The sequence below is a fragment of the Pocillopora verrucosa genome, chromosome 5 (assembly GCF_036669915.1).
Source record: "Pocillopora verrucosa isolate sample1 chromosome 5, ASM3666991v2, whole genome shotgun sequence".
Lineage (NCBI taxonomy): Eukaryota > Metazoa > Cnidaria > Anthozoa > Scleractinia > Pocilloporidae > Pocillopora > Pocillopora verrucosa.
The window spans coordinates 13,626,792-13,640,226 of record NC_089316.1 but is presented as its reverse complement, the minus strand read 5'-3'; the positions used below and the strand labels follow the sequence as shown (position 1 = coordinate 13,640,226).

The following is a 13,435-nucleotide window of genomic DNA, read 5'->3' as shown; positions in this document are numbered from 1 at the left end:
TGTAGGCTTTACCTAAATTTAGCGCGGTATAACGTTGATGGTAACCAATCACTACCAGGTTACTATTTAGGGAAAGTTTCTCGGAAAAACCGGAAGCGTTTCTCAATAACTTATGCTATGTGCATAAGCATGTGCATTGGAGCGAAGATGAACATGGAACTTTCCCGAATGTAACGTCGCGAAAGCTTAACCAAGGGAAAATACCTAATGGAGGATAGCTACCGTCAAGTACACACAGACGAATAATTCGTTTATTTCTCGCGGTTCTTTCAAGCTTAAACATCATGGGAGGCAAGAGCAGGTAATTATACAACATTCATATTCAACATAACTAGAGATGCGAGCTAGATCAGAATATTCATGACCTACAGGAAGCAAACTAGGTCGAAGACCCAGTTTTTAAAGCGCTTCGTCAACATTACAATTTGAACCAAATATTTTGCTGCAGTAAAATAAAAATGTTCAAATCCGGCTTTTACATAAGCTAGAAGTAAGAGAGATGGGTAATAATACCTGGCTCTGATAATCAGTTGAGTTGCGAGTGTATTAAAAAACACAAACGCTCTGAAGTTGAACCCCATTAGTAAACATCGAGTCGAAAATTTCATGTCATCTAAGTTACATAGCGCGAGTCAGTTCACATTAGTCATGGGACGGTCATAAAAAATTACGACATGAAAGTTGAATGCGAATAAATTTGATTTTACCTAAGCCCTTGCAGAAGGAAAAATTCTTAACCCAGCTTAACATTAAAAACATTAAGCGTCGTCGAGACAACTCGAAACGGAGGACTCAAAATTGCTAAATATCCAAATAGTTTTTGGTCAAATCAAAAGCGTTTGAGAACACCAGACAAGAAGTTGTGCCACAAGCGGGTCTATGAGACGGAAGACAGGCGAAAAGACATTAATGCTTTCTTATCCATCATTTTAAAGTATTAGGAGGTAGAAATTGTTTCTGTCACGACTTTATTTCCGGCCTCCATGGAATAAACACGGGGAACAACATAAAAGAATCCACTACTCATTTGATTTCGTCAATATCTGCTCTGACTTTGTTGCGAAGTCTGTTTCTGTCGATCATCACATAAAGCCGTTTACTAACAATGAAAGATCAACTAAAGCTGTTTACTAACAATGAAAGATCAACTGAAGCTGTTTGACCAACGATCATGGAACATATACGATAGCTTGCCTTTCGCTTCTGGCTGCCTTTGCCTGCTCACCACTGATTGTGTTCTTCGTTATAATGCCTTTCAGCAAGAAAAGTCAAGATAACGAGTACGCACAGTTGTCTTTTGAAGACGGTAAGTGTTCTTTTCTTTAGTAGAGCAGGGAGGGGAGGGAAGAGAGTGAGTGAAAAGGTATTTATCTACAATATCTCTTCACATATTAAACAAAAATTAGGAAGGATAACTGTAACAGTAGATAGTTGTAGAGGTGTAGGCTGAAGCACACTTATTCAAATAAGTCAGAAGGTTGGTGGCAAGATTTACCTTAGCACAGAATAAAGAAAGAGAAGTGAAATTGCGAAAAATTATTGGACACGATTTGTTTTTAACGTTTTAGCCTTGGTATACTCTTGCCTATTGATACACACTATCTGTTTTATCTAATTCATATGTTTGTAGATAACAGTATCCAGGAGAAACAGAGAAACCCTTTCTCACCACAAAAGAACACTGAGCTAGAGTCCTGTGTTCGTAGAAAAAGCTTTACTGATGTTTTTGAGCCTGGAAAGGAAGTTCAGGCGAATTCCGTGAAGGTCTTGAGGACTACATCGTGTGACAGAATTTCTGGCACTCAGGAAATCAGCCTTTCTTTTGACGTTGTTCCTGAACAAGTACAGTTGGCACTCGAGAAATCACCCGTTCTTTTGCCTTCCCCCCCTAAAAGAGATGTCTCTGATGCTGCTACGAAGATATTATATAATTATGCTGAACAAATCGTCAGCAACGACGATGTTATCGTAACCCTTCCCGTCAAAACAGAAGAGAGCGTAGATGTTTCAAATTTTGACTCAGTCCGCTCGATAGATGCTTACAAAATTGATGGAGGCTCTGTTAAAGGCGACAGTCCAAGTATTGGACATCAAAGTGTTACCAAAGCTGGAAATAATGGACACAGCGATACAAGAAATTCTGTTGACATCGGGGGTGTTAGCATGACATGTACTGACAATATCGACAGGAGTGGGCAAGTCGTGAGTTCCACAGGGGGCAATAAGAACGTTGGCAGTACGGAAGCATGCAAGAATGGTGAAAATTGCAAGAGCGGCATTGAATTAAATGAAACAAATTCTCCTGCTATGGATGAAAGTGTAACTATGAACTTGAAACTCGCTGGTAGCCATCATGCCTTCGCGTCTGATACTTGTGATAGAAAGAACATTGGAAATATTGATTTCAGAGAAGTACAAAAGTGCGTTGACAGTTGTCTTGATAACACTGGAAATATTACTGCTGTTAAGAATAACACTCATGCCAGCCTCGAAACTAATGACGATAGAAATGATGGTGATGCTGTTCCATTTGCTTTGGTAGAAAGTGTTAGCATCGGCTCGTTTGCACATACTCGCGGCCTCGAGAAAGACGAGAGCGGCACTGAAAATGTTCGTAATGCCATTTGTGTCAGTGCTGACAATGAAATTACCCCAGTTATTGACAGGAATACCATTGGAGATAATGATTTTGAGGATGAATTTATCGTCACTGGCTTAAGTGCTCGTGTCATTGGACAGGTCTCTGGTAAGGATGCTAACAGCAGTCCAAAAAGCAGCGGTAATAGCAATAGCCACCGTGGGGGAGAATTTCACTCAAGTGCTGAGACTGGAATAGAAAGCATTGTACCTACTGATGGAAAATTACGCTCTGGCAAATATAGTTCTAACACTTTTGAATATGATGGCTCCGGTGGCCGTGAAATTGTTCATGAAGGAACTATTTGTGCCAAATTTAATGACGTCCAGAGCAGCAGAGCACTAAACGTTGAGGTTGATCACGAAAATGTGCGAAACGTTCACCCAGCTCTAGAGAAGTGTGATTGTTATGGGAGTGGTGATGTCTGCTATTCTTTAGAAGAAGGAGTTAAGGATGAATATGGAATTGACGATTCGTATGCAGACTTCTGCTTTGAAGATTATGGAAAACATACGTCAAGGACTGATGAAATACCGGAGGACACAGACGATGACGATACGTATGCTGACTTCTGTTATAAAGACTATTCAAAATGTAACTCGAAGACTGATGAAACACAGGAGGGAGGAGACGATAACGACGGGTGTGCTGACCTCTACTTTGAAGACTACGCAAAACAGAACTCGAAGGCGGCTAAAATTCAGGAGGAAAAAGAAGAAGACATAGAAGAAGAGGAAGGAGATGAAGACGAGGAGGAATGGTCTTGGTTTAACAGCTGCACACGAAAACGAGACAACTTTGCCGATGAAGAGCTTCGAGGAGAGGGAAGGGCGGATGAAAAGGGGGAGAAGAAGGATAAAGAAGATCAGCAGGATGATAATGATGGTGATGATGGTGGCAAAGATAATGGAGATGAAATGGAGCACGAGCAGGAAAAGATAAGAGGGAAAGACTATGGCATTGATGATCATGATTATATTAGCGTAAACTATGTTGTGGAAGATGATATGGAGGATGAGGAAGATAATGAAGGAGAAGAGGCAGAGTACGAGGAGGAAGAAGGAGAGGAAGAAGAGGAAGAAGAGGAAGAGGAGGAAGAAGAAGAAGAAGAGGAAGAACAAGAAGAGGAAGAAGAAGACGAGGAGGAGGAAGAAGACGAGGAAGAGGACGAGGAAGTGAAAGAAACCGATGAAGAAGAAGAATATGACGATGACGATAGCGATGATTATGAAGAGGTGCAAAAAGAATTGGAAGAAAAAGGAGAAGAGAAAAAGTATGTGGAGGAAGATGACTTCACAAATTGGTGGTATGATGGGGATGAGGTGTACGACGATTTATATGACTATGAATCTGAATTAGTTTGTGGCCAGGATATCAAAGGGTACGAATCTAACACGTCGCATTTAAGAAATTCCATCATCTATTCGAGCCATCATGTTGAGAGCAATGCGCATTCATCAGTTTCATTAACCAAGCCCTCTTGGCAAGTTTATGATGAACGAAGTGAGAATCTGAAGAGAGAACTGTTCATCGACGCAAGGGCCAGGCATGAGGAAAGTTTTTCAGAAAGTCAATTTATCCCAGGAGACCCTGATGACGCGTCATTACCACATATGTTGTCATCTGACTCTGAAGCGTATCATACAGACGCGTTTTTGGTCAAAGGATTAAACACGAGAACAACAAAGGATGCATTGTTAAACTTTTTTGAGGTGATAAGTGGTGGACAAGTCAAAGAAATCACGTCATTGAATGAAGGGACCACTTTGGTTACCATGGAATTCCCAATTAAAGGTTTGTTTCGTTAGTATATTGTAAATATCGATTGAATCATTTATTATTGAATGGTTAGATTTTGCGCGTGGTATATTTGCATTTTATAGAATCCGTACCGGACTTACTCCCCCTCATGGTAACGAGACACTTTGTCATCCCTCAGTCATCTAGATATGTTTTGTCTCAGATATTTCAAGATTTACTAAGATTTTGAGTATCTCCTGTCTTGATACTATGTAACTTGTAAAGGGAGAAAGATTTTTAATAATTGAATGTATTTTCAGACATTGCAAAGATGAAAGAGAAGTGTGGGGGACGAACGTTAGATGGCAGCAAAATCACAATAACGCCAGCCTCTCCTTGCACCAGTGTAATAGTGAGTGGTTTATCCCTCGATGCTTCTCACGATTTCGTGAAGTTGTATTTCGAGAGTCCTCGCAGTGGAGGCGGTCCAGTGGATACAGTTCATTTTACAGAAAAAAGAGGTCAAGCTGTTGTTGTTTTCAACAACGCAAAAGGTAATTAATATTAAAAAAAATATTAATGATTATAACGATAACACTTTTCTAAAATCAGCTCCTCATCAGCCACGCTAAGTTGCTGTGCCAACGTTTAAAAGAGAGATATCGGCTTTCATGATTTGTCAGGCCATTTGTCATGATCACTTTCAGAGAAACGACACGCAACGATGAAATAGGTTTACCTAGGAATTTTTGAACTCTTCAATTCACTTCGTCGCTTGAAACATTTAAAAATGAAAATAGCGTTGACATGAGATGATACTTAATCAGGGTTGCCCGGGGCAGGCTAGAATACTGCTTAGTACTTATAAGCTGAACCTTTAACTTACAGACATGGAACGGGTGTTAGCGAGACAGATAAAACGACCACATGTTTTGGATGGACAGGATCTCATAGTAACAGTATTCCATGGGCTATTTCCAAATCTTGACCAGGAAGATATAGTGGGACACGTGGATTCTTCGCCTCCTCGTGACAGATCTGAACAATATATAGCAACCAAACAACCAATTCAGACAGCCAAGCAAACGTTATGTTTGGCTGTTGACCCTGATGTAATGGAGTTTATCCATAACTCATTACACTTTAACGATTTACAAGATTTACTTGAAAAGAGACGATGTGATCTAGATTGGAAAGCTGGTGGCAAGCATGCTCTTATTCAGAGCAATGGAGACCCTGAGGGCAATTGTTATCCTTCCCTATGCGTTGACGAAGTGCAGGCGTTTTTCGAAAAGTTTGTACAGTGGCATGTTCCAATAGAAGAAGAAATATGGAACAGTCTAGACTCGGGTTCCTTGGCAAATGTTTGCGATTTTATAGGGGATGATCCTCCACTTGTTAAAATTTCTGAGGGAGACTCTGGTTTCTATCTGAGGATGGTTTCTCTCAGATCAGATAAAGAGTCCCATGAAGAAATATTTCAAGAAGCACTATCCCACATCTACCAGCTAGAGAAAAAACAAAACTATCGGACGGAAAATATACCAAATGTCCCGAAAGAAAGAATTCAGCTGCTGAAAAAAACTAACTTCGAAGACAAGCTCGAAGAAGAATTCGAAGAGTTGATAGTGAGGATTGACGACGAAAGCGACGAAATACTATTTAAAGGGCCGACGGACGAGGTAACAGATGCCATAACAAGATATTGTATGCTTGACGCAGAGGTAACTGACAAGAAATTACAGTTTCCTCCTTATATCTTGCAAGTGCTTAACACTGATACAGCATTGCAGGCAATCAAAGACGAAATGGCAGAAAATGAGGCAGACGCTGTGTTTGTCCTCGAGGAGGACGAGTCAACTTCGCGCGTCGTCGCCGCAAAGGTAACTGGAATTTCATCGGAACAAGCGGAGAAGGCGTACAATCTTATTAAGAGATTTACAGCAGAAGCCGTTCTTAAAATCGAAGATCAAGATCTTGTATTAACAACTACGCCTGAATGGAACCAGGCCTGCGACGAGATCGAAAAAGATGGTACAGTTGCAATTCGTAGAGATGAAACTGGCAGAACGTGGCTCGGGGGTCTCTCAAGAGATGTTGAGTTTTCCGTCAAAAAGTTGCAGTTGTTCATCAAAAAGAGAGCCGTGAAAATATCAAGAAAGAACTTCTTATGCCCCTCAAAGCAAATCAAGAGATATTTAAGAGAGCATTGCAAAAGCAATTTCATTGCCATACAAACGAAATATGACATCACGATCCTTGACGGACAAGATGGTGATAAGTTTATCATTTCGGGGCGAGATGACGGTTTGAATCCCGCAAGCCATATGCTGGATCGCCTTATTGAAGGATTCGTGACTAAAAAACTTGAACTAAGCCAAGCAGGCCTTGGAAAGTTCTTTTCCGATGGCAAGGCGGACAATCTTGTGGAAAAGATCGAAAAGGACCTGAAATGTGTAATTTGTATCGAAAAAACGATGGCCAAAATTAGAACAGAGAGTCTTGCAAGCAAGACAGCACTTTTTGAATCAGATTCTACAGAGAGCGAAGATGACGAAGTGACAGAAGACAACTCTGCTTCGAGCTTGGTTAAACAGAGCAGTGCTTCATTCTATGTTACGACCCAGGGACACAGCATCTCATGGAGGGCTGGGGATATTGTCAAAGAGAAGGTAATTTGAGTCTAACGTGACCATGCAGTCATACGCAAGATCACCATGGACACTTTGTGTGATCTTCTATTTTGTTGCTCAGGGAATACTCTACGTCCTGATAGATTCCGCCTTGATGAAATAGCTTCCACTTAATTCCCGCCTCTTAAGAGAGTAAAACCAACAAGGGACATCATACACTACAACAGTGATTATCTTACACTTTTACTTTCGCACTCATTTTTCAGGCCGATATAGTGGTGGCCTCCCAAGGAGCATGCGCTAGGTCGATCAGGCGTGCTGCCGGTCCAAGAATGCGATTAGTGACACCAAATCCTGGAGAGATTGAAGTTTCACCGGGATTTCAATTGCCTTGTACTCACGTGATTCACACGTACTGTGCTGAGTGGAATGGAGGAAACGGAGAAACGGTTGGTACAATTTTCAGAGAAAAAATTAATGGCAGCTTGAGATGTTTAAGGACTGATTTAAATGATTACGAATTCCTGCTATGAAAGGCACAAGGCAAATTACTTAGGCTGACGAGGACTATTCAGCATAAGTTGGAGTACGAACAATTCATTTATAATTTGGTTTTATCAGCAAAGTTGATGATGTAAATTGGCCACCGTAAAAAGTTTCTGAAGCAGACGTTTCGAACGCTAGTCTTGTATATATTTGTTCACCCCCCTCCTCTTCCAGGGACGTAGCACCTCAGGATCTTTGGAAAGTTTCCCTTAGATTCATTCTACTTAAATTCATTGCTGGGGTACATATGTTTGCCGAAACCACACGAACCATTTCTGATTATAGCCCGGTAACTCATGAACTTTTACGTCTCCCAGTCTTTCTTATTAAGGAAACCACTTCTATCATGCTAATTTTGGCTGTCTTATTTTTTCCCATCTAGGCATTAGGATCCATTGTTCGAAAATCACTACGAAAATCCGATGAGCTCAGTGCAAACTCCATTGCTTTCCCTGTGATTGGAACTGGAAATTTACTATTCCCCAAACGCAAAGCTTCCAGGATTATGTTGGACGAAGTGGTCAGTTTCTGTGACAACAACCCACATTCTTCTGTAAAGGACGTTCGCTTCGTTATCTTTGACCAGGATCAAAATCTCATTACCGCCTTCCAACAGGAGATGAGCAGTTTGCAATTACGCCGTGGAAGTGTTGCTAAGTCAGGAAATACTGTTGAGGCTCAAACATGGTGGAAGAAGATTGAGGTCGTTGAGGGTAATCTTACAGAACAGAGAGTGGATGCCATTGTTAACATCATTGGAAAAGACATGGACTTGTCCAGAGCTGGGGCACTTAGTAAAGCAGTAGCAAGAGCTGCTGGAGGGCGCGTGGTACGAGAGTGCATGGATCTTGGACCCCAACCAGGTGGATCGGTTGTGATGACTAGTGGCGGGAACTTGCCAGTAAGTAATATTATCCACTTGGTACCACGGTCTTCAGATAAACAGCATCTCCAAGCCTGCCTTGAAAAGTGTCTCCACCTTGCTCATTCGAAAGGTCTTCATTCCATAGCCATTCCTGCCATTGGAACAGGAGCATATCACATGACTGCTTCAGATTCAGCACTTCTGACCTTTCAAGCTTTGGGAAACGTAGGTGTAGTTTGCTCAAGTTTTTCCCGAATTAAAATTGTGATTTTTGTAAAAGACATGTTGAAGACCTTTGTTAAAGAGCACAAACGGGTTGTTGATTCAGCTGAGCAGTCTAGCTTGCCAGCAACGACAACAGCAACAAAAAAATCAAACCCACTGAGAAGTGTTTTAGCGAAGAAGAAATCACCTCAACCAGTGTCGTGTACCAGTACTTCAACCTTTCATATCTCAGTGACTGCTGCAGATTATGAGACTGTGAAAACAGCTTTAGCAGCTTTAAAGGAAGGTTTCTCTGAAGGTTGCACAACACAAGTCATTCACTATGAATCTGTAAGTCAGCTGTCCGATAGGCAGGTTCATCGTCTGCTACAAAGCTGCAGAAAACGAGACATTGAGCTGAAAATAGAACCTGCTGGAAATCGAGTTGAAGTTCGTGGAGAAGCCAATAATGTTGCTGCAATTGTCGGTGAAATCTGGGTCGAGCTAAATGAAAGATGCAAAAAAATGAGAACCCACGAGTACGCAAAATTGTTGGCTGGTCACGTGGAATGGAGATACGTCTTACATGGTAAGACGAGACGTTTTAGTTCGACTAAAAACGCAAAGATCGAGGAAGCATTTAGAAAAAAGTCTCCAAATGTGACTGTTGGACTTCGTGGAGATCAGTTTCAACTGCATTTTAGGGACAGCACAGGAAAAGGCAGCTTATCAGGAGAGAAGATAAAAATCAGCCGCAAGGTTGTGGGGACAAGCGAAGGTAAGTGTTGGAGCATTTCCTCAGCCGATGACGTCTTTTGCAAAATATTTGAACTATTTATATGCAGATGAGCAAAAAAGGTTATAGCCATTTTTGCCACTTCCTTTTCGAAAGTTTCATTTTGTAGATTATAACTGATTATTTCTGTCTTCTAAAAACCAGTTTTTGCAGCTCTGGTTGAAACAAATTCTTCTGGAAACTACATGTAATTTTTGAAACTTGTTTGTGCAAGAAACAGAATATTAAAAAAATATATATTCCCACACAGAAAAAAAAGTTATCGTCTAAATTTTCTAACCTTGTTAGTTTTACAAAGGAAAGTCATACGTCAAATGATTCGATTGTGGATAGACCCGAATATGAAGAAAAATAGACCGACGACTTGTTTGCATACTTCAGTTTGTCAGATTGGAGGTTTCAAATTTTGGACCCTTAATTTAATTTGAAAGATCTTTCTCTTTTACGGGAATTGATTCCTTGAGGATTGACGACAATTCGCAAAATTCGCAAAAATTAGAGAGGCAAAAATTTTCATGAAACACGGTATGCGAGTATTGTATATAATTCAATGGCAAGTGAGTCCAAATTATTTAGGTATACATAGATGTACCCTAAATTCAAAATTTAATTATGAAATTTTATCCTCTTATATTATATTTATTTTATATTATATTTATATTTGTCTATTTAAGCTGGAGGAATATCACTGCCAAATCACTGGGAGGCTATGCCAAAGGAGGCAAACGGGAATGCGATCACCGTTCATACAGTAAAACTTCAATCTCAGTCTTCCGAGTTTCAGAGTGTTGTGCAGATGTTTACAAAGACTATGAACTCAGTAACCGTTAAGAGAGTGGAGCGCATTCAAAATCCCCTGCTTTACCAGGCGTATCAGCTGAGGAAACAGAAAATGGACAAAGACAATGGAGGCAACAATGAGCTTCAACTGTTTCATGGAACGGCCTATAATAACGTGAAGAAAATCAATTCTCAAGGGTTTAACAGGAACTTCTCAGGGCTGGCGCATGGTAAGAGAATATACGTAGTTTAACGGCCTGACGCGGGATGCAGATTTATATACCTCCCCCTTTTTGTTTAGGTAGCCTGAAGAAAACAGTTCCAGACAAACGCCAAACGTTCAAGATGTAACAGTTAGGCTACCCCAGTATATAGTCTTTTACCCCTTTGCTAAGCGTACCTTTCACTTTGCAAATATTAACGAGGTCTCACTCTTAGGGTTTGGAAATTGGAGAAAAATTCCGTCGAAATCATATTCGTAAAATTATCCGGGATACTTGCTGCATTATTCTTAATGTACTCGAACCGCTCCCACGCCCCTTCTATCTTTTCCAGGGGAAACAGAATCGTGCTCTCTCGTTACGATCAGTACATCTATTTTTGCTTGCAGGAACTCGCTTAGGTAAGGGTGTTTATTTTGCCAGAGATGCTTCTTTCTCCCTGCGGTTCACCCCCCCGAGAACTGATCACAGTCGATACATGTACCTTGCGCGTGTCCTGGTTGGAAGGTATTGTCAAGGAAATCCACAGTTAGTTGTGCCTCCCTCAAGGGATCCGTTACGGCCCGAAATTTTGTACGATTCTGTTGTAGACAACACACGAAATCCAGGATCTTTCGTTGTCTTCGCTGACAGCCAGTGTTACCCCGAATACCTCATTAAGTTCTGATTCAGACTTACTAGTTACTGTAAATACAAGTATTGGACAACACCGAACACGTTTTCACTTGCTATCTTGAGAAGAAGACCCAGTTTTCAGGCTCAGCTTTGCAGGTCTGGTTAAGCTTTACGTGACAATCCAATGACACGCGATGTAAACAATCGATAAAATATACAGGATGAGTTTAAATTATTAATAGTAAATAAATGGTTCAGTGAGTGAAATCGACTGGTTTCTGCTGCACTTCAATTCTCAGTCTACTCCTAACAGGAAAACCGCTCTTTCATGAGTAAATTTCTCCCCTGCAGGTTGTGGTGAATATGACGAAAAGCAAATTGAGGCAAAATTCATCGTCACCTACCTTAGAGTGTTAGATAGTTGCGCAAGTTTTTTCGTATGAAAAGTTAACTAAACGATAGCAGTCGATTAGGACTAACTGGGGGTTTACTGTTTTATAGTAGATCGATCAATTTCATTCGATATCGGGTTGTTGATAATTTCCGACGATCTATTTGTTAATACATAATTGCTGAATTGCTAATATATAAAAGATGGTTGTCAAGGTTTCATGTGTGTAAGCTGAATCTACCGAAAGAAGCTGCGAAGTGTTTTCTAGTTTGATCGACGCTTCCGTGATTAGTGCTTTTAGATAGAACAATATAGTTAGCGTTCCAGCTCAGAATAAGACCCCTTGTGATTAGGACGTTTTTTTTAAGTAGGAGATAAGTCTAGAACAAAATTCACGATAATTAACGAGACCCGCGCACGCTTTTTTTAGAACTTAAATTGGTTGTGAACACTTAGAATATTAAGTTACAGGCGAAACAGCGCTCGTTTCGTCAACAAACAACATTACTTGAAAGCGAAGAGTTTTCAAAAAGTTTGTTTATGAACTAGTTTGCTTTTCTATATATGTTTAATGTAAATTCCTGAATTATTAGAACCTATCAGGGAGTCACGTGTGTCACTAGATTTGATAATTGATTGCGACTATTTCAGTGTTGACTGAGGATTGGGGAGGGAGGGGGGGGGGGTGAGACAAATGGATCCCTTCCCTTATTCCCTCTTTTGTTCATTCTAAGTCTAGAAGTTACGGCATGTAGTGTTCGTCAAAGTGATAAATTCAAGGTATCAAAGTTAAGAACAAAGAAGTGAATAGTTCTCTTTTTGCTGATGACATGTCCTGCTTTTTAAGTCAAGTTTGAAATGTTTTTCAAAATTTCTCAGGTTTAAAATTGAACGAAGGAAAAGCAGAGCTCTTTCATTTAAGGATTTATGATTTGTCTGAAACGTTCCCTCACTAAGTTAAGCTATTAATTCAAATTTTGGGGTGCATTTTGACTATAATTGGTTGTCGAAGAAAAAAGCGAATTTTGAAACAATCCTCAAATCTATTTAAAAACATTAAGTATGTGGAAATGGAGAGGGCTCACTCTAATTGGAAGAATACAAATTATCAAATCATGTGCTATTCCTTAAGTTATGTCCAAAGCCTCCCTCAGTCATATTTCGAATAATCTCATACAGGTAGCCAATAAAAAATTTTTTAATTTCATTTGGAGAGGAAAGGATAAGATTAAACGGTTTTGATTAATGACTTTGAATCTATGATTCTGGCACAAAAAACCATGTGTTTGAAGAGGCACATTAAAGATTATGCTAGTCCTTGGATAATTTTCTTGAGTAATTATTTGGAAAAAGTAGGAGGAAAGTTCATTTTGCGGTGCCATTTTAATTGTCATAATTTGCCCATATCTATGCTGTGGTTTCACAAAGACGCTTGGATGCAAGGCCCACTCTCACAGGAAAGGAAGCGTGTTCTCATGAAGATATGATGAACCAACTTGTGTGGAATAATAAATACATTCTGAGTTATGTAAGTCTTTGTATCGTGTCTTCTTTCACGACACATGTGGAATAGGTAAAGTTGGAGATTTAGTGTCTAAAGATACTATTTTTCTAGGAAGTGAAAAAATCTTCAATACAAAACTAACTGCAGGTCAATATTTCCTCTTACTGGGAGTGGTCAGCGCCACACCGAATGAATGATTCTCCACCATCAAGAGAAAAAAAATGTTCATGTTGAACAGTATCCTTTCATTGATATTCTTTTCAAGGGCCAATAAGGGGCGAGATGTTTGATCTTTCTAGAATCTCCTCCAAAATACTGCATAGAGAGTTCTGTTCCCGTGAATAGACTCCTCCGACCGTTCACGCTAAATTAAAAGATTAGTAACCTCTGTTGACTAGAAAGAAGTCTATTTATTAGCCTTAATGTTACTTTGGACACAAAATTTAGAGTATTTGAGTATAAATTGCTGAACCGTATTATTTTAAAAATAATAATCTTTTTA

The 13,435-nt window shown here is 40.0% G+C and overlaps 1 protein-coding gene across 1 annotated transcript; it reads left to right on the top strand.

Moving 5' to 3' along the window:
* Positions 1–143: 143 nt before the first annotated feature.
* On the top strand, positions 144–12,079 carry LOC131784511 (uncharacterized). Its single transcript, XM_059101322.2, has 9 exons — positions 144–301; positions 1,260–1,306; positions 1,631–4,432; positions 4,699–4,932; positions 5,267–7,050; positions 7,278–7,460; positions 7,940–9,404; positions 10,097–10,432; positions 10,813–12,079. Exons 1-9 carry the CDS (start codon positions 285–287, stop codon positions 11,088–11,090), a joined length of 7,146 nt encoding a protein of 2,381 aa, XP_058957305.2. The 5' UTR covers positions 144–284; the 3' UTR covers positions 11,091–12,079.
* Positions 12,080–13,435: the final 1,356 nt, after the last annotated feature.

Excerpts from the sequence above, each read along its gene's own strand:
- LOC131784511 (XM_059101322.2), top strand. Across the intron at positions 1,307-1,630 it reads ACAGTTGTCTTTTGAAGACG|ATAACAGTATCCAGGAGAAA; the intron begins GTAAGTGTTCTT and ends ATATGTTTGTAG. Across the intron at positions 10,433-10,812 it reads CTTCTCAGGGCTGGCGCATG|GAACTCGCTTAGGTAAGGGT; the intron begins GTAAGAGAATAT and ends TTTTGCTTGCAG.